Source organism: Dicentrarchus labrax, unplaced genomic scaffold, assembly GCF_905237075.1.
Source record: "Dicentrarchus labrax unplaced genomic scaffold, dlabrax2021, whole genome shotgun sequence".
In the NCBI taxonomy this organism is placed as follows: Eukaryota; Metazoa; Chordata; class Actinopteri; family Moronidae; genus Dicentrarchus; species Dicentrarchus labrax.
The window spans coordinates 19,356,337-19,376,315 of record NW_026136704.1 but is presented as its reverse complement, the minus strand read 5'-3'; the positions used below and the strand labels follow the sequence as shown (position 1 = coordinate 19,376,315).

The 19,979-nt window shown below is 39.8% G+C and overlaps 2 protein-coding genes across 8 annotated transcripts in view; both read left to right on the top strand.

Annotated features, from left to right (window-relative positions):
- Positions 1-42: 42 nt before the first annotated feature.
- tlcd5a (TLC domain containing 5a) lies at positions 43-5,525 on the top strand. 3 transcript variants are annotated; one of them, XM_051397609.1, is made up of 3 exons: positions 43-783; positions 2,346-2,549; positions 2,963-5,525. In XM_051397609.1, exons 2-3 carry the CDS (start codon positions 2,354-2,356, stop codon positions 3,493-3,495), a joined length of 729 nt encoding a protein of 242 aa, XP_051253569.1. In that variant the 5' UTR covers positions 43-783; positions 2,346-2,353; the 3' UTR covers positions 3,496-5,525. The 3 variants fall into 3 exon arrangements, with proteins under 3 accessions (XP_051253569.1, XP_051253572.1, XP_051253571.1); XM_051397612.1 differs by lacking the exon at positions 43-783 and adding an exon at positions 817-2,169; XM_051397611.1 differs by lacking the exon at positions 43-783 and adding an exon at positions 817-2,190.
- Positions 5,526-7,625: 2,100 nt separating this feature from the next.
- Positions 7,626-19,979, top strand: part of arhgef12a (Rho guanine nucleotide exchange factor (GEF) 12a) — a 39,598-nt gene continuing 27,244 nt past the window's right edge. For all 5 annotated transcript variants that reach the window (XM_051397507.1, XM_051397505.1, XM_051397506.1 and 2 more), the window contains exon 1: positions 7,626-9,139. In XM_051397507.1, the coding sequence (XP_051253467.1) occupies positions 9,108-9,139 (32 nt within the window). In that variant the 5' untranslated portion in view covers positions 7,626-9,107. The remainder of the gene's footprint in view (positions 9,140-19,979) is intronic.

Genomic DNA, 19,979 nt, shown 5'->3' with positions numbered 1-19,979 from the left:
GGAAATGATAACAAAGCTCACAGGTTGGAATGGGAACTGGGAACATTACATAATCAGCATCTTAAACCCCTTGGTTACCAGGATGCTCCATAATGCTCCATTCTAATGATAACTTGTTGCCTGTGACCCAGTCTGGGGAGGTCAAGCACGAAACTGGACCAAGACTTAAAACCTTGCTTGTGGACACCTCTGCAGTGCTCGCCACCAGGGTTTCAACCCAGATCACGCAGGTAAGATGGTTCTCTGCAACCCTAACACCACCGTGCAGCCTCCTATTACACATGTTTGCATGTATTATTATTGTTATGTAGTTCTTCCATTTTGTCCCTCTGCTGGAGGAGAAATTGTATGTAATTCCTGCTATTGACCGCAAGGTGTCGCCACTGTTAAAAAAAAAAAAATACATGAGGCAACATCCCATCGCCTTAGGAAGACATCAAGAAGGATGGAAACATGCTTTTTTTTTTTTGGTTAAATATCTAATACGCCTGCCATAATCTCTAAACTACGGTATAGTAAGGGATAATATAAGCCAGGCTGAACTCTAATACCTGCTACATTTGCATGTACTGCGACTGATAAGGTGGAGGGGAAATGAAGGGATGCTGAGGGAGGCTGTTGTCGTTGCTACCGGCGGAGCTAAAATAAAGGACAACAAACAGCAGCCTTCTTGTGTCTGCAAACAACCCCTTTAAGCGTTAACAGTCCGCTTCAGAAACACACCTTAACTGGACACAAAACACACAGGATGTAGCTAAACGAAGAGAGATGTGCACCATCAAGGTAATGGTATTTTACTGCGTTTGTGAACATGTTACAATCCCATAAGAAAACGCTTTGTTAGCCCCCCCCCCTTTAACGTTAGCTTGCTACCGGTCCGTTTGCTATCTGATCCAGCTAACTGGGTAGTTAGCCGGTATGAGAACATAACCTCTTAAATGGGGGATAAGCTCTGGTCTTCTTGGCCCCTTGCAGTGTAGGAACTTGTAAGATTAGTTTAGCAAGAGAATAAACATTAACTTAACGCTAACACTAATCCAGCTAGCTGCCTTTTGTCATTATTTCCTGTTACAGGTTTCCATGGGAACGTAATTAAAGTGTTATCTCTCATTTAAAAAGCATTAAACAGTCTCAATACCTCTTACCTGTGTATAACTTTATGTAACCATGAAAGGTTAACAAAATCTCCTTTAAACAGGAGTGTATTGGCAACAAATAGCAGCAAATAGGACACAGGTTATAAAACATGTAATTTATAATAAATTACATGAAATCTATCTGTTTAATCATTTTACCTGCTGCACTTTTAGTTTGTGTTATATGCTCTTTATCATATGTTTTATTTATTTCTATATTTGTTGCACGTCCAGATCCCATGTTGGATTTGATCTCTGCCTTTTCTTCTGTGTTACATGTAGGTTGTGTTAATGACAGAATAAAACCAAACCGAACTTAAAGCTCCATATGTCACCCATTCATTGTAGCTGTTCACATGTAAAACGAGAAAACAATGAATTGATCAACTATTTTAATAACTGATTTAATTTCATGCACATTTCCAGCATCTTAAATGTGAGGATGTGATGCTTTAGTAAACTGAATATCTTTGGCTTTCGGTCTGTTGGTTGCAAATCAAGACATTTTGTATCGCAATCCTTAATTTTTGCGTGCTGCTATTTATTGAAAACTGTTTTGGAAAACAGTACCCACATTGATTTGTCCCACTTCATATTATTGCATGGCACAGCTTTCTTGACCGCCCCTTGCTGCCCTGACATCCATGAAGCCATACTGCTGGGCATAACACCCAACACAACAATAATACCGTTTGGATTCATTTATTGTGTTTTAAAAGAGCACATGTAATTTAATAACTAACTTTATCTCTCATGCGAGCTGTCTGAGGCCCAGCACCCAGTAACCTCTCGTCTAGTTTTGAAACTTGGTTAAAGTCTTTGAGACTCGAGTGTACATCTTGTTCCAGTCCAGTGAGTGTGGGCCTGTCCATCTGCATGGTCTCACCTCCTAGCACAAACGTCACAACAGAAGAAGAGACGTCCCCCTCACCCCACCAGACCCTCGGCCTGCCAACTATAGTGCTATTATAGTTCAAGCAAAGGCTAATTGTTGGTCACTTACAAAGGATTGCACAGTCTAAGTCTTTGGACGGTAATGCTGTCTCTTTCTACTGTAAGCGATATTACAGAGCAAGATGTGCCTGTATGCATTTTTTTCTTTCCGTGTTATGTGATTCAAAGTTGCCTTGATGAGTGCTGACAGAGAAGTTTTTGAAAGAAACTCTAAGTTGTTTTTTAGCTGTTTTTCTTGGTTGTTTTTGTTTATAGAAGAGAAGATGGCACTGGTTGTGGTTGGTGCACTCCTGTCCCTGTCCTGCTGGGTCTCTCTCTACTTTATCTTGTGCAACATTAACCGGTCCAGGAGCTACGAGTGGAACTGTCGCCTCGTCACCCTGGTACATGGCATCCTGGCAATCTGCACCACAGCATACATAGGCTATGTGGATGGACCCTGGCCTTTCACTTATCCAGGTAGGACGCTTACCCTCTGTTAACTGTAACTTAAGACATAATTACTAAACAATAAAGGCTGTCATAGTGATACAAAGATATCAAGTAGAAGTAAAACAAACTGAAACTGAAGTCTTTAACATGTTTTAAATGCTACTTTAGTAATTGCCAAGTCATGTAAATCTGTCAGTTTATTAATTATTATTGATTTAGTCTTCTTTGGCTAATTGTTTCAGCTCTACATTGCTTAGTAGTTTGAGTGTAACCCTTCAGCACTGACCAGATGATTTTACCATTCCTATCTTTATTCTGTATGGCACCAAGTTCTTGTTTTCACATGTTGATATTTACAGTTATGTGCTCTCGTCATGATTGGTTTTGCTTGTATTTAAATAACATGCTAAATCCTACATGTTTCTGTTCACGGACGCCAGGTACTAAGAACACCCCTCTGCAGATAAGTGCCATGGTGCTCAGCCTGGGCTACTTCATTTTTGATATGGCCTGGTGTGTGTACTTCCGCACAGAGGGACCCGTTATGCTGGCCCACCACACAATGAGCATCCTGGGAATCCTGTTGACCCTGTGGTTGGGGGAGTCTGGCATCGAGGGCTGTGCTGTCCTCTTTGGCAGTGAAATCACCAACCCCCTCCTGCAGGCACGCTGGTTCCTCAAACAGACAGGACATTACGGGACATGGCTGGGGAACGTTGTGGACATCTTGTTTGTGCTGCTGTTTGTGGTGATGCGAATCTTTGTAGGAGGCACAATGCTGTACTGTGAGCTGATCTCCCCAAGACCCAGATTCTTTATCAAGTGTGGGGGAGTGGCCATGTACGCTCTATCCTGGGTGTTTATGGTGGACATTGTTCGATTTGCCATTCGGAAGAGCAAGAGCTGGCACAAGCCGCAGAGAGACCAACAAGAGACAGTGGCAGCTAATGGCCATGAAGGGAAGAAGGACTAATCGGCTTGTATCGCTCGAAAGGAAATCAGTTCACAATTTCACTTTGGACGTGCAAGGGAAAGTGCAACAAAAATCATTAGTTAAACTGAGAAAAAAGAAAGGTATTTCAAACTCATAGTTTGCTATGTCAAGAAGCATCTGTCTGTAACGTCCAGCACATGTGCATTTTTAAAAAACTCTTTTTTTTTTTTTATGCAGTTATTGCAGCTGAACACATTTGTGTAAAATGTGCAGCTAACAAACAACACAGATGTAGTTTATGTCACTAAAAACCAAAGCACTTTGTATAAATACATGAACAGATGTTGCTTTCAGTTGCAGTGAACTATGGCCTAGTCATATGTGGTGGTGGTGGTTGTTGCTTTGAAGGAAAGCTCAATGTTAGGAAATAAACTGTTTACATGTCATGCCCTAGGTACTTGTGAAACATTTTAGTTATTAAAAAAGTTAGGATTGGTTTTCCTTGTAATCCTGTGGGTTTTTTTGGCGCATGTAAAACTTGCAGATGTGAAAGGTATACTCAGGGAGATGAAGTCATAACAGAAAGTCAGGGTGAATTCCAGAGAAATGTGTGTGATGTGTTTGATTACTTTGTTTATAGTAATTCCTGATAAAAACATTTATCATTTATTATACTGTGTCATGTGAAGGGATTCATGGGAAAGAACCTCTCAATTACGTAGTTCTACACTGGTAATGCTATTTGGATACTTATGTAAACTATAAATGTCATCAGATGTTTGGTGTCAGAATTTGTACTTTATTTAGTATTTTAAGTTGGCTGTGTGAACGTAGACCTGCATGACTTACTTTAATCTTTTTGACAAAAGTCAGACAAAAGATCTGTACGCTGTACTGATAGCTCCGACTTCATTGAATTTAACAGTCATTTTACAGTCTCACAGAGATCTTGTCAAGCAAGACTTGACAATTGAATGTAGTTTATTGTGAGCTATCTGTACAGTGTTCTGCTCCTTTGTCTGACTTCTGTTTCCTTTTTTTTATCCAGAACCTTTAAACATTTTTCAGATGTATGTTCTCTACACTCTGTTTGCCTGAATCTTTGAGACGAACATACCGTCAGGACCAATCAGGTAGTCTCTGACTTGACTTGCAATCATGCATGCAACCTCAACCCTTTTGTTTCTCTCCCCTAAAGTTTTAGATATCTCCATTAAATCTTTACACAAGTCAGCTACACACACACACACAACTAGGGCTGGGCAATAGTTATCATTGATCAGTTTTCAGTGGAATCATCATGGCGAGATGATATCCTCATATCACGTTGTTGTTTTAAAAAGTTGTCCACTGTAATAATTCCAAACATACTAACATACAAAAATAGCTATTTAAGTTTAAGTTAAGTGTGAGGTGTTCTGTATGAGTTGTAGTAATTTATGTGTGATTTTTGCCTACATTTGCCACAAGGTGATTAGAAAAATATTCATCTTAATATTACGATATTGATTTAAACCCTTTTGGCCAGACGCAACGCACAAGTGCATCATGGGATGAAGGCCGGTAACTTGATATGTGTGGAAAATATTACGATTTTGCCCCCTCCGTGACTGGATTTGTTTCTCGTAAAGAAAGTTACCAAACTACCAGCTCTCATCTTTGTGCTGAGACTATATATATCAGAGTTCTTATTATTATGACCACATCCTGTTTGTTGTTTTAGTGCACATGGGTCTCCACAGTAGTGTGCTAAAACACTTTTCATTCCTTTGTTTTCCCATTTATATTTGATTTAATGTGTTGCTCTCATAGGTCTGTTTACATGGCTGCCACTGTTAAGAATCATGTGAGCATCACCATTATATCCAAGACAGTAAAACTCTAACTTGAGTGTGCCTTAGTTATCTGAATGTACTTCCCTAATTTTTTGTTTGGTCTTTATGTTGTGATGTACTGTAAACCCTCCAACGTAAGCGTAGGAGTAATTAAGAACCATTTTCAGTTTGGGGTTTTATGATTCGCCTTTTGTAATCCCTGCGTGAAGTGAAATAAAGATGCGATAGACTGTTTGTATGCTTTTGAATAAACTTCAAACAACAGAATATCAACTACAACTAAACAATAAGCTGCATTTGCCTCAGTAAATGCCAAAGACACTGTAGACATATCATTGGAGTGAGACTGTAGTTACTTACGCTGTCCACATGATGGTGTCATATCAAAGAATGATCAGTGAGGAAACACATGAAGATTAAAAGGGAAAACACCTTTACAGCTTTCTCAACTGAAAATAGTGTCACATTATACTTTAAGTTAAGCAAAGGTTTAACTAAAAGCCAGTTTTACTTTTTGTTATACTTTTTTTTAGCAGAACTTCAACAGTTTTAAAGTTGTTTTCATGTGTTGGAGCACGCAACGTTTACAATGGTCTGTGATATTGTATGTAATACCCAGTGTATTAGATGTATTGTAGTATTGTTGTCCGCTGACATGTAAATAATGACAACACATTAAGGATATACAGTGTACTACTTCATACATTAAAATGTGAAAGGATTACAACAAACAAACAAAATAGATCAAAAGAAGATTGTAATAGAAGAATAACTGTAACACGTGTTTCATTTTTATACACAAACACTGTCTGTTTAAAGGTAAATAGGATTTGGACAGATTCATTTGGGTAGTGCACAAAATGGCCTTTTGAACACCCACCACTAACCATATCCTACATTATAACATTGGTGATGCTGAGATCTTAAGTGCATTTTCAAAACAACATACTCAATGGACAACTAATGGAATCAATGAATATTGATTGCACTGAATGTGGATATTGGTATTGAAATACACTGACTCTGCATTAGTTTGTAGATGGACTTTTAAAATAAATAAATACTGAGACATGAATGAAAGCATCCAGATAGACTGAAATATATTTTGCATGTTCATCATTATCTGTCTTATACTCTCTCCCTCTCTCTCTCTCTCTCTCTCTCTCTCTCTCTCTCTCTCTCTCTCTCTCTCTCACACACACACACACACACACACACACACAGCTACTCAAGTGTGTTTTCTACCTGTTTTTCAGTGTCTTTCTCTCTATGGGTGAGTTAAGGAAGTTTCATTAGAACAGGAGCGTCTTCTTGTGAATGATAGACAATGGACCGGACTGTAAGTTGTAAATACTGAACATAATGACTGTTCTCCCAGTCCCAGACCAACCACAGACAGACAGAGAGCCATGGAAACCATGAAATAATCATACAACACATATAATCATCAAGTTAATCAACCACCTAAAGAAAAGTGCCTCCTTACTGGAAGATTATGCAGACGTGTTTGCCTGCCATGGAAAAGTCAAGAAATATCTATAAAACTGAGGCTGTTACCAAGGATTATTTTCATTATCATGTAACATATTGATTATACAGTCAATTTTTTTTTTTTTGTCAATAAAACACTTGGCCCCTTTGCTGGATAATTGATGTAAACAAAACAAAATGTTGCTGTTTTGACATTTTGTGTCAATTAACTAATCAATTAATCGACTAATAAACATAACATCTCATTCTCTCTCAGAGAGATGCTGTCTATGTTTGATAGTTGAATAATCAATAAGTCTAATACATTGGGTGCTGCAACTAACAAGTATTTTTATTGTTGATTAATTTGCCTATTATTTTGTCTGATCAAGACCCAAAGACATCCCATTAACTGTCATAGAAGACAAAGAAAACAAGCAAATATTCAAATTTGAGAAGTCAGAACCAGTTTAATTTTATATTTTTATTTTCTCTTAAAAATAATGAATTACTGCCACTATATATATACTCATATGATAAAAAAAAAGTACATTAACTATTATTAAAAAAATAATATCATACTAATATTATTAGGAGTAGTAGGAGCAGAAGTGGTATCCTTGTAACTGTTGCCATTATTTTTATCAGTCAACATTTAAGTGACTCTTTATTCATAACCTACTATATATCCTCACATATGATAAAAGTACATTACATATAAAATGAACATTATACTAGTATTATTATGAGTAGTAGTAGTAGCAGCAGTGGCATCCCTGTAACTGTTGCTGGTATTTCCATGATGCTGTGCAATGTGTCCTGACATTATGCTGAAACAAAATGAGTTTTCCCATCTCCCGGCGGAAGTGGTTAGTGGAAGCGCTGGTGGACTGAACAGCTAGCTGGCTAGGGCGTTGCTAGCGGCAGAAAGTGGGATTTTGGGTGCCTTTCCGCAAGTTATATTCGCGTACAAATAACGCCTTGAGTTGGAAAAACCAGAGTTTGCCGTTCTCTAAAAGTTAAAAGCGCCTCGGTGTGTTTTTGTCGTTGTTTACAGAGGACTGGTGTTACTTTCTGTCCCGTTAGCTGGCCGCATAGCTAGCCTGCTTCCATCCACGGGAATTCTGCCGAGAAACGACTGAATTCTGGAAACATGGAGTCAAGGAGCGTTGCGCTGTGCTAACCGACTTCACTGGATTCCCTTTTCCTCAAGGAGACTGTTTTTATTTTTATTTTTGAAGGACATAACACGGACACATATCGCAAGCCAGTCAACATTCACGCAGTGTTGTGTGTGTATATATATATAGTTATATACATATATTTCGACCGTTGGCCGGTTCATTGTTGTGAACGGGAGTTTGCTTAGTTTGCACTCGAAACAAGAGCAGACGAAGTTTTTTTTTTTTTTTTTTTTTTTAAATGCTGAAAAGCTCATCTGTTTTGTTAGTTGGTAGCTGGTGAGATCCAACAACCAGCATTACCGTGAGAAAGGATTTTGTTTTAAAAGAAGAAAAAAAAACAATGTGCTTTTTTTTTTTTTTTTTTTAATATAAATCGATCATCTAACCAAGTGTGTGTTTGAATCTAGCGTCTTACACCGGTATAACATTAGCCGCAGTTGGTTTTTCTGCTAGTAACACTGGGCCGTTTTAACTCGGGTGTTGAAGCGTTTTTCTCATGGTCACGGGAGAGTCGTCCCCACAGACGCAGACACAGACAGGCATTTTCCGGGAGCAGGGAATACCAAATGGGACTGGAGGAATTTCCAGCATCTTAAAGATCATTTAGGGAAAAAACCGAGGCCATTCAGCCGAGAGCAAGGGGTGGTGGCAGACGGACTACATCGCCGGGGCCGAGGTGTCTGTTGCATTGGGAATACACGGTTTGTTTACACGTTTCGTCTCGGCGGAAAACTGAGGGATGTGAATGCAAAAAGGATTCATACGAGAGGAGTTCATACATGCACGACAACTTGTGCCAGCTGGCGCGGTGTATTTATTGTTGTTGGCTGAATATTGTTTATTGCCGGGGTAGGATATCATCTGACTGTACAGCTAATACGACAGAGGCCCCGGTTCACTGTGTATTCCTTCCTCCTGTTTTTGACCAGGAGTGTTGGTTAACAGATATGCTATAGGTAGTGTATTTGTTTTCCTATAGTGTTTTGGACGTCCCCCGGCAACAACAGTGTCCCTACAATTAATTTATGCCCCGACACCATTCTCAAAATCCCTGCCTACTTCACACGAATGCCAGAGAAGGACGCGCCAGGAAATCGCCTCATCACACTCTGGAAAATGTTAATCGGATATAATTTGCTGCAAATCTAGAACCGGAAGCCCAATGAGTGACACACAGTCCAGCTTCACTGACAGGTACAGTATATAACCCACCTTTTTATATTCTATTAATGCAGTCTGCACTGCCACACGCACACATTATGTCCTTTAAAGTCATAAAACATAGCATTTTGTTTTTTAAAAAAAAGTTTTTGATTTGGTTGTGATGAATCTGAAACACAACCCACAGCCCCTGATGAAAATATGTTTTACATGGTCCAAGTAAAGCACTTCTTTGTGGTGATGGTGCTCAGTAATAACTGTGTTATACAATCTAATTACTAAGGAAGGACATCAGATCTTGATGGAAACTCTGCTGATCTCAGCATGGATAATGGAGTTCTCTGCAGACAGTAAAGTACTACTTGTCCAAGGAGTGAGAAGGCCTGCCACTGTTTGTGTGCCAGGGAACAGGTCGTCTGTGATCCCTGTACATCTTTCAACATCACTATTACAGCTAAGCCTTTAAAGCTAACCTTCCCCTACACCTATTAAAACAATCTCTGGATTTAGACAAAACCTTAGCTTTGTCAAGTAATCACCTTATCTAAGGCATCAGTCAATTTAAACTCAAGGATTGGATGCTGCCCTTAAGACGAGCAGGCTACATAATGTGGCATGGCCTGAACAACACACTAAATGGCAGAGAGCGATCAGCCTGTACCATCATAAAGCCATTGTGGCATTGTGGTGTACGTTGTCAGTTTGCTTCTTACTGTAAAATTACAACAGTGTTTTTGTACCTGGAGAATAAAGAGGTTTCTATTCTCAATTTGATGCACTCTGGTAGTGAAACAGAGAAGTGAAGCTGTTGCATTACGTCGCTTCCCACGTGAATCCCACATACCTGCAGGAAAAAAGAGAAAAAAAACCTGGCCAATACAGCGGAATGTGGTCTGTAGTTTTAGAGCAGAAGGAAGCTTTGTTGCACAGGTTGGGATCTGAAATATCCTCATGGCTAGGGCATGAGCTAGAGGCTAAAGCCCAACCCCATTTTACATGACCCCCCTCCCCCACTGCAATGATGGCAACAGTGGCTGGCACCAACTGCTGTTTATAGTGTTTTTAAAAGAAAAATAATAGTATTACCACAACACTGTGCATGCACTTTTAACTAAACCAATAGATACCATCATATCTGTGGTTGCTTTCATCAGTAAAATGAACAAACCAGTGTTTTTCAATCACAGCAGCAGACTTATATTGGAATTTAAACTGCAGTTGATTGGGGAATAAATCACACTCCTGATGCCACAAAGCACCGTAGACAGTGCTGCATGTCTTGTGTAATATCACACAGTATATTTGGTCGTATCACATTTTCTGCTGCCTGTGAAGTTTTGAGACAGTGCTGCACAAATTTGTTGTCTGTTCATCTGCCCTTAAGTCAAAGCACGTGGGTTGATACATTTAGAATGAATTTGTTCATCTGTTTGCTTTGGTTTCACAAGCCGTGTCCTAAAAGTCACATTTGTTAATCTACCTGCAAAAAATGATGCATGCCATCATGTTAATACAAAACAAAAAAAACAAAACAAGCATGACAGTAGTCTGTAGACCGTGCAGGCCAGCTAGCTCTGTACCTCTGTTGCACAAAAACTAGAGTTGGCCTGTGATCTGAATTGTTGTTTAGACTGCAGCAGTTTTTGTGGTTGTTTTCCACAGTGGCTGATGATAATGACTTTATTGATTAATCCTGTTGTCTGTCTCTGTGTCCCTCCTTAAGTCAGTCTGCATTTCCCTGTCCTTGTTTTCTCTCTGCGTGTGGTGTTGTGCGTTTAGTTTTTGCTCTGTTGGCTATGGTGGGAGTGTATGCATCCAACATCTATTGGGGTTGGGTCGCCAGCCGATGGGTCAGTTTAGTGTGCTTTTAGCTCTTTGTCATAGAGTTCTGCTGATCTCCACGTTTTTTCCCACCCCCCCTGAGGCCCTCCCGGGAAGTGGTGCTGGTGACATCACTAATAGTAAACAATAGCTTTCAGTGGGAGCAAGCTGGCTGTCCGCTGTGTGCTCCTCTCCAGGTCCAGGTCAGGTACATTCAGGGAAGCTAGTTGGAGTGTGTCTTCACTGTTAAACCTATTGGAGGAAGTGTTAAGTTATGACTGTGGATAGTTGGTGCTAATAGGATTGCAACTAACTACATTTGTCGTGAATTGATTCATTAGCATTGATTCTAATGTAACTGATGTTTATGTTAATGATTGGACAACTACTCATTTAGTCTTTATACGGACAATTATAATGCCAAACTGCCTTTCACAACTAAACAGAGCCCGAGATGATGTCTTCAGATTGTTTATTTTGTCAACAGCCCAAAAACCTAAAAGCATTTAGTTTACAATAAAACAGAGAAAAACAATAAAAATGAGACTCTGCAACCAACAAATGCTTTGTATTTCAACGTAATAAAAAGTTAAAGGGTCAACCGATAATCAGAATTGTTATCAATTAAAATTATGTCGATGACTAATAAAGTAATTGTCCACACAAGTTATAACAACTGCACCTGATATTTCCCTTACTGCAGTGGAATTTATTTCCTCTTGATAAATGTATTCATAAGTAGTTCTGGCAGCTAGGTCTGCTTGTATGCGTCTCCTGTATTTGGCATCCCTCCCTGATAATGCAGTACGCTTCTACTCCATCTAGTCAGCATTGATACCGGTGAAGCTGTGTCAGCTGCTCTGAACTGAAAATGAGTATCCAGTAGTCATTTAAAGCTCTGAGCAGAAGTGCTCCCGCTCAGCATGAAGTGAAGAATGGTGATATTTATACACTCAACCTGTTCCCTACTACTGAGGAGGGATAGACTTCTGCAGGTTGAAAAGATTATTCAAAATCTCAAGATCAAGCCAAAATTAATGTCTGAAATTAATTGATCAACAGTAGTAGGGCATTCGAACTGTATGTATCTTGACGGAAATGGGCAACGCCAGTTGTTGAACTCCAGGATAGTGTTACAATGTAATTTTGATATAAATTATTATGATATATTGATTATGATATAATGTTCTTTGTAGAACTGCAACGATTAGTAATATATATGAGTAATATATTAGTAAATTGACAAGAACATTTATCTGCAGCTATTTTGAAAATTGATTCATCATTTCAGTCATTTCTATAAGCAGAAATGACTTCAGTATGAAGATTAGTTGATTTTCAGACTCTTAGAGTAAACATAATAACTTTGGGTTGGAATGCTGGTCAAACGAAAGCAGACATCACTCTGGGTTTGGGGAAATTGTGATTTTCGTTCTTGACTATTGACAAGTAATCGATTTATTAAGAAAATAGTGGGGAGATTAATTGATTGTGAAAGTAAATTGCCATCCTAGGTGTTTGCCCAAAGATTTTTAATACTTTGCTATGGAAAGATTGGGATTTTCCCCCAAAGAAAGCGATGTTTCAGTATCTCTCCTTTTAGTTTCTTTTTTGGTTAGGCAGCAACACTCAACAACACCTAATCTTTAAAACAAATGCAACAAAGAAAAATGAGCGGCCGTATAGTCCTATGCAATCAAACAAAACAGCTCTGCAATAAATCTTCATAAAGAGTGTCACATTAAGAATTGGTTCATATTAGGTCTGGATTCAATTCCATGGTAAAGTTGGAGATTGTGGTTTGTAGTGCTGCTGCATTGCACTGAAAGGTGTTTCTAAAAGGTTGTCCTCCACAGGTATAATATAAGAAAAGGAAGTATGAAAGCTCTAAAGAAGCCCAGATTGATCTGTTGCAAGCACGTAGTTGTCAGTTGTCAAAAGTTGATTGTGTTGTGTAATGGTATTTATACATCGAGTGGCTGCACAACTTTCATACGTACAGCAGAAAAGGAGAAGCAGCTTCATGGCAAATTGGATTACTGCATTGATTTCTAATTATTTGATACAACAGCCTGGTCTCTAACCTTGTATGGAGTCTGGGTTTTTGTCACATTCAAGATTAATCTGAGAAGTTGTTGGTGGCATTGCGTGCTTATGAGTTAGATTAGTATATATTTTTTTAATTGCAAGACAGAGAACAATAAGACATTTACATTTAAGTACAGGTACTCCAGATGTTATCATCATGCTTTCGTCGTTTCCTGCCATCACTACAACTACCAGACACATTCAGGCATAAGTCACCAGTTAAAAGGGAAACTAGGTACTCTGCTTCCTTTCCATAACCAGTCCCTTCCTCCTCCAACAGTTGTCCTGTGTTCTGTTTTATGTCTGACCTGACACATTTATTCCATCTTCTTAGTAATGTGAATGATGGTTTTAAAGCACAGTACAAATTCAGTGGCGCATAATCCTACCATGTTATGATTTCACCTTATGCCACCCTGGAGTTATTCTACTGTTGCAATTGATGCAAGTGATGCATTTTACACTCTTTATACTCTAGGTTTTGTTATTGATGGCATGGTCACATTATGATTAAAGTGGGTAGCGTACAGCAAAACTGCTGCATATTGAGTTTCTTTTAATTTAAACCCATTCATAACTGACAGTTGCCACCGAATGTTTTGTTTATTTATTGAATGTAAATGAGGACTTTAGGAAGACTCTGCTCACACCTGGATGTCACTTTGGCAGGCACACACCAACTCTCACCATACTCAGGTCACACACTCACACTCTCTCAATCGCATCCATCTTTTATTCCATTCCCCTTCTCCCATCATCGCCACATTTCTATTATGCCTCCAAGGTTGGGAGTATTTACAGCTGCGTCAAATGTGCCTTCATCAGTTAGCCAAGCGCAAATGAAAATTGGACAGGTGGGAATGGTTAACCCATTCTGTAGTCTATCCTGGCTCCCTTTTGTGTGTTTTTTGAGGGTATTAATAATTCTTCTTAAGTTATTTTAGTCATGTCCAGCCTGGTTAAAAGGAAAGAAATGGACACTGAGATAGAACAAGAGAGAGATGGTAGAGAGGCAAAGAAACAGGCGATGCCCCAGGGGCAGTGATGTTGGATAGTGGGTGAAGTCTGGGTATTAGCTGGGGCTCTGAGTGCAGGGGGAGTTGGGGTCTATCACCCAGCCCCATGATGCTAATGCTTGTGGACACCCTCTACAATCCTGCCCTCTTAGCCAAGAGAGCTTCAGGGCCCAAACATTACTTTCACTTCACAAAAGACAGGATCACTACAATAGAGAAAAGGGGGACAAGGGTAAAGAGCTGTCTTGCCCGAGTGTGATGTCCTCACATGTCCATGTAAGGGATTTGTAGCAATGAACTAGGCTAGTGCCTTCAAGCTAACTGCGGTGGCACTTGTGAAGCCATGATATTCGACTACACAGTGGCCCTAGATATGTGATGCTGGAGATTTATTTTAGATTTCTCTCTGTTAGTTCCTTATTTCACACACAATATTGATACTGTAAATACACGTGCAGTACAAGTGCACGTATGTCTGCTCAATCTTTGTCTGATATTCTTGGAAATAGAAGCAGCATCTCTGCTGTAGCTGATTGAACGTGATTGATGTGGCATGTTGAGACTCCCCTAGCCTGGGTCTCAGAATGGGGATGCTCTAATTGAATGTTGTCTCTGTGTGCTAGGAGAGGCTGTATTGTCGAGAGAGACCAGCGACCTGCTGCTGCACTGTGATTAATCTCACACTGCCTGTTTCTGCTGATTCAGGGGTGACTAGACAGACTAACACACCCCAATCTTTCTCTACAAGAACCAGTGTCAAAACACTGTTTCTGTCACCAACCTGCAGTCATGTTGAGTGGAAGACGCTGCTTTCTAAATGACTTTAAAAACGCGTTGATTGCAGAAAGCCAGGATCGGAAAAAGAAAGGCGAGAAAGAAAAAGTTCACTATAAATCATTACACCTTTGCTGTAAAAAACTTTGGTTTAAATATTCTTGTTGTCCCATGAATGTCCTAATGTTTTCGCTTAGTGATGAATCACTCAGTTTATTAGGTATCGTCTCACATTCATCAAGTTAGATTTTTTTTAATGAGTGTAGTGTAATAGATGGAACATTTTATAGCATTTGAGAGATTAGGAATCAGTGATGTGCTTTTACTACAGGTTGAATCAGCTAAAATGTAATCACAGATCTGCCTTTAACTGCCATTAATAAATCTTCGAGAGCATTACAGGATACCAAATCGTACACACAAGGTCTGCCATTACAGGTATCCATGTGTCCCTGGCAGACACTTCAACAAACGCTATACTGTAGTTCTAAAGTTAAGAGCTAAATTGATCAACAGGACAATCTCTTAAAACCAACTTGAGCTAAAAAAGGATTAGAAAAGTTCTCAGGCTTTGTTGCCGTGCTCCTGACCAGCAGCAGTGCGGACAGTGTAGCACGTTGAACCACCTCTTTTCCTTTCCCAGTGCTGGAGGACAGCAGACAGCATAGCGTGAAGAAATGTCTATCCCCCGGCCCTCATGTCAGGAATCCTGATGAGGTTTATTGGGGCAGAAAGGGCACTGTTTTCCCCCTGAGGCTGTAGCTTGAGCTCCAGAGCTATTGCTCTTGTCTTTCTAACACACCACACCTCTCTCTCTCTCTCTCTCTCTCTCTCTCTCTCTCTCTCTCTCTCTCTCTCTCTCTTTGTCTCTCTTTGTCTGTCTGTCTCATGCCCTCACTTAACGCTGTCTTTCTTAAAATCAATATCTCGACATGCACAATTGAACATGGATACACTGCTAAGGTCACATGCTGAGAGTGTCCCCAGTGAGTTTGATATTACACTAGACTGTAATACAGAAGGTGGTTTAAAGAGTTTCTCTGTGTTGGTGTAGACTACCTCTTTCTCAGTGGCAGGGAGTGGAAAGCAGTGACGTCATGCTGGCTGTGTGTTTGTCTGCGCAACAACGTTGTGTGACTCAGGTATATAGATTAGATAACAAGCAGTGTGCGTGTGTGAGTTCTCTCCCACTGGCAGGCTACAGGCATGAATCAGGCTGTTCAAGAGACTGTATCATTAGACAATTGAGATAGAACCACAGAGCTGTTTTAGAGAGATGGGATGAATGGCTGGCTGGCTGGCTGGCTGGCTGGCTGGCTGGCTGGCTGGCTGGCTGGCCGGCTGAAAAGGAGATATTGCCAGTTCCATAGGGTACTTGGCAGGCCAGTGGCATGACTCTGCACAAAACCCAGCTGCCATCACCAGAGTTGCACTTCAGTTCTGCCAAGTTTTACAGTGTCATCTCACATCTGAGGATGTTTTGCAGTGTTGCAAAGCTATCTTTGAATGGACACACCCCTGTCAGATCTCTGCAGCCTGCAGGCAACTCCCAAAACTGTTCAATCCTCTCCTAACTTCAGACAGGCCCCACCTCTTCCAGTCCAAACAACACCTGTGCTGTGAGCTGTGTTGCTCTGCGTCTGGTAGGAGACTCCAGATTACTCGCACGGGTTACAACAGCAGCGTTGTCTGACAGGATAAAGCAACGGACTTTATCAAGTGTTCACCTACTATAACTTGAGTACATCGTATGTATCCTGAGAACTCTTGTCCTCACGATCCAAGTAAAGTTCCTGTTTTTGTGTTGGCTCTTTTTAAAATATTGAGTTATTATAATTCAACTCTGACTTACACTTTAGTCATCAGTCTATATTTACTTTTACTGATTCTAAGAGGAACTGAGAATAACTTGAAGTGCTTCCTCTGAATCTTGAGTTTGTCTAGTTCCTTATTGTTCACTGTTTTCCTTCCTCTTCAGTTTTGGAGACCCTTTCACATAAATGGCTGTGTGTCAGAGTCCTGCTCCCTCAGGGCTGTTCGTCCCTCCCTCCTTTGCTACTTTTTCTCTCTCCATGGTCTGGTCTCGTCCAGGGCCTCTCTTGCTGCCACTGTTGCTGCAGTTGGCCCAGCTCTGCCACAGTTTTCCATCAAAACACCAAACCTCAATGGAGCATTCAAGCCCAGGCCCGCTCCAGTGCTGCCCCTCCCTCCCATCCCACCCTGTTCTGACTCTGCCTTCTTTCTCTCTTTCTCACCGCCTGCAAATTTAATGGCCCCATCCAGGAAGAGGTCCCAGCTCGGACTTTTATTGCTGGATTCGAGGAATTGAATGAGCTGAGGAAAATTGATTCTTAAACGTGTTTTTTCAGAGTGTAGTTTTTCCTAGATCTACATATCAGCTCTGGTCTTAAAAATTTAAACTTTCATTCACATGAGTATAACAGCTGCAGTTGTTATTGTTAGTGATGGTAGAAAGATTTACAATGTCTCGAGTTTTATTTCTACCAGGAAACTCTTTTTAAAGTGCTTCAGCAGAGCAAAGCTTTTATAGAAGTGTGTATTTTCTAAGGCTGAAACTAGTGGTTATTTTTATTATTGATACATTTTTTGATTCTTTCAATAAGTTGTTTAGAATGCCCAAGCTGACCTATTCACACTGCTTGTATTGCAAAACCCCAAAATATTAAGAGGAGTAAGTAGAGTAGCACAGATTCACAATTGAGAAGCTTGAATCATAATTTTGGTATTTGTGCTTTAAAATGAAATAAATGTCCAACAGTGAATGGATGATCACACATGATCGAAACAGTTCTTTATTAAGTTTCCGTCAATCTCCTATCAATAATCGACCGTTTCAGCTCTAGTATTGACGAAGTTATCGTCTAAGTCGCTTATTGTTCTTATAACAGAGTGTATAATAGAGTGTTTAAAGTATTAGCATCGGGACAATTAACTATTGTTGTCTACTGGACAGAGAATTCACTGCTAATGTGGAGCCATTGTGACAGTTCACTGGAGATACACTATGAAGTTATGTGAGCTATGACTGTGTGTCAATGATACTTTTCAGTGAAACGAGAGGAGTTGCCCTCGTAGTGAGACTCTTGAAAATGACCAGTCAACTTCGCAGTAACTGGAGCATCAAGATTATCGAGATATCAAGATTCAGATCTACTCTAACAATCATCTCTCAGTATTTGCTGTCACGGCTACACAATTTCATTTCCCAGTGGCATCTACCACTGTATACATACATTATTCGGCTATGCAGGCACATAAAACTTATTACAAACTTATGCTACCAGCCTGAGCTAAGGAGGTAGAGGAGCTCACAATGCAGCCTGTTAAGCTATTTAGCTGCCCGCATAACTATGACAGTTACTTATGACAGTAAATCTGGCGTTAGGGTGAAGAACGCATGCAGTTGTTAATGTGTAGTTCTGAAGTAACTGTTAGTTAAATGCATCAGCATAGATATTGACTTATCAGAGTTAAGCCCACAGGTTTTTTACTTGCTCCTCTTTTATCTTTACTGGCCTACCACAAATGAAAATATTTTATGAAGAGGTTTTTCAAAAAATAATGTGATTAATCACGTTTAATGTAAATTAACATGTTAAAAAGTTAAGACAAAACCTATTTAGAACTTATTGAGAATCAACGTATCTAGCCTCCAATCTGTATCGTCGACATGAACTTCAGAAGGGAAGGACAGTGCATAGCAGTGAAAACAGGGAAGTTCAATTGATGTGATAATTGTCCTCCACTCTTTTTGAATCCGCATGAGTTAACATTTCGACTTTTACATGCCTATTATTATAAGTGTGTATTTAGGAACCGTTTATGCAACAGAAGAGAAAGCAAAAAGGACTGGAAATTCATGAGGCTAAATAAGTCTTTCCATTTCTTTGTATTGCCACGACATAAATCAGGCTTGATGACTTTTGTTGTCATTCAGCTGCTTTGCCAACATGTACAGGCCAGGTGCTGCAGAGTATTTTAGTAGATGCCGAGTTTGTGGTATTTGTCAGTGCCTTTTAAAATGTGGTATTTGTAAATTTCTCATTTTCAAGCGAAGGGCACTTTTGCTTCCCCATTGAAAGGACCTGCCTCTTTTATTTTTACTTAATTTCAAAATAGATGTTATCATTTCTGTCTCAGACAATATTCACAGTAGCTCTGAGGAGTCATTGGATTTGATTGGTTATAGAAAGCACAGTGTGTTTTTTATGAGGACACTATAGCTACTGTGTATAGGCACAGGGTTATATGATACATGAGTTGAACTTAATGAAATTACTATTCTTACAGAAATGGATTATATCAAGCAGCCGCGCTTTTCAACTCTCTGTATAATCAATGATTGTCAGTTACTTTTGAATCGATTGCTTAGTTTTGACTGTTTTCTTGTCAGTCTGTTTTTATTGTAGGCCTGCAGTAGCTTAATCGGCCTACTTTCTTTTCCTCACGTTGTGACGTTTCTGCATCTTTTTCAGGCAGGCCTGACTGTCACACTATTAGTACTGCTGTGTTGTGTAGTTGTGCTGTGATGCTGTTCACAAATGTTCTTTTTTTTTCCCAACCCACACTTAACTTTGTTGGTTTAGTGTGAAAATCAATGTGACAGCAGCACTCTCGTCCACCCAAGCGGATTGTTGTTGTTGGAGAGAAAAGTTTTTATTTTATTTTAGCCTACCTTTATTTTTATATTACATTTTGGAAACGTAGTTGTCAACAAGGGCACCCAGACCTCTAAAAACTGTTTACAGTGATCCAGATCTGGTTGCCCCTGGCAACAAGGGAACTTTTACTGTCAGGCCCTGCAGTGGTATGTTTGTGTGTTTTAACCAACTTCTACCAGAGGCCTGGCAGTTTCAGGATTCTGTGCAGCAGTATATACCTGTTTGGCATTTAAAAATGCAACCTATATTTTAAGAAATGTCACAGTATATTTATTATAATGGTGAAAATTATACTGTGTTTAATATCCTTTAAATCCACAGCACGCGCTATAGTTTTAAGTAATAATTTCCTCATACTGATAAAGATTCTCTATAACTGGTATTAAATGGTACACACTTCCGGCCTCCTCTCCCTCATCTTCCCACCTCGTTTGGAAGTGTTGTGAACGTCGTGTGGATGGATGAAAATAGATTGGGTTGTGCCAGAGACGG

Excerpts from the sequence above, each read along its gene's own strand:
- tlcd5a (XM_051397609.1), top strand. The coding sequence starts at position 2,354 with ATGGCACTGGTTGTGGTTGGTGCACTCCTGTCCCTGTCCTGCTGGGTC. Across the intron at positions 2,550-2,962 it reads CTGGCCTTTCACTTATCCAG|GTACTAAGAACACCCCTCTG; the intron begins GTAGGACGCTTA and ends CACGGACGCCAG.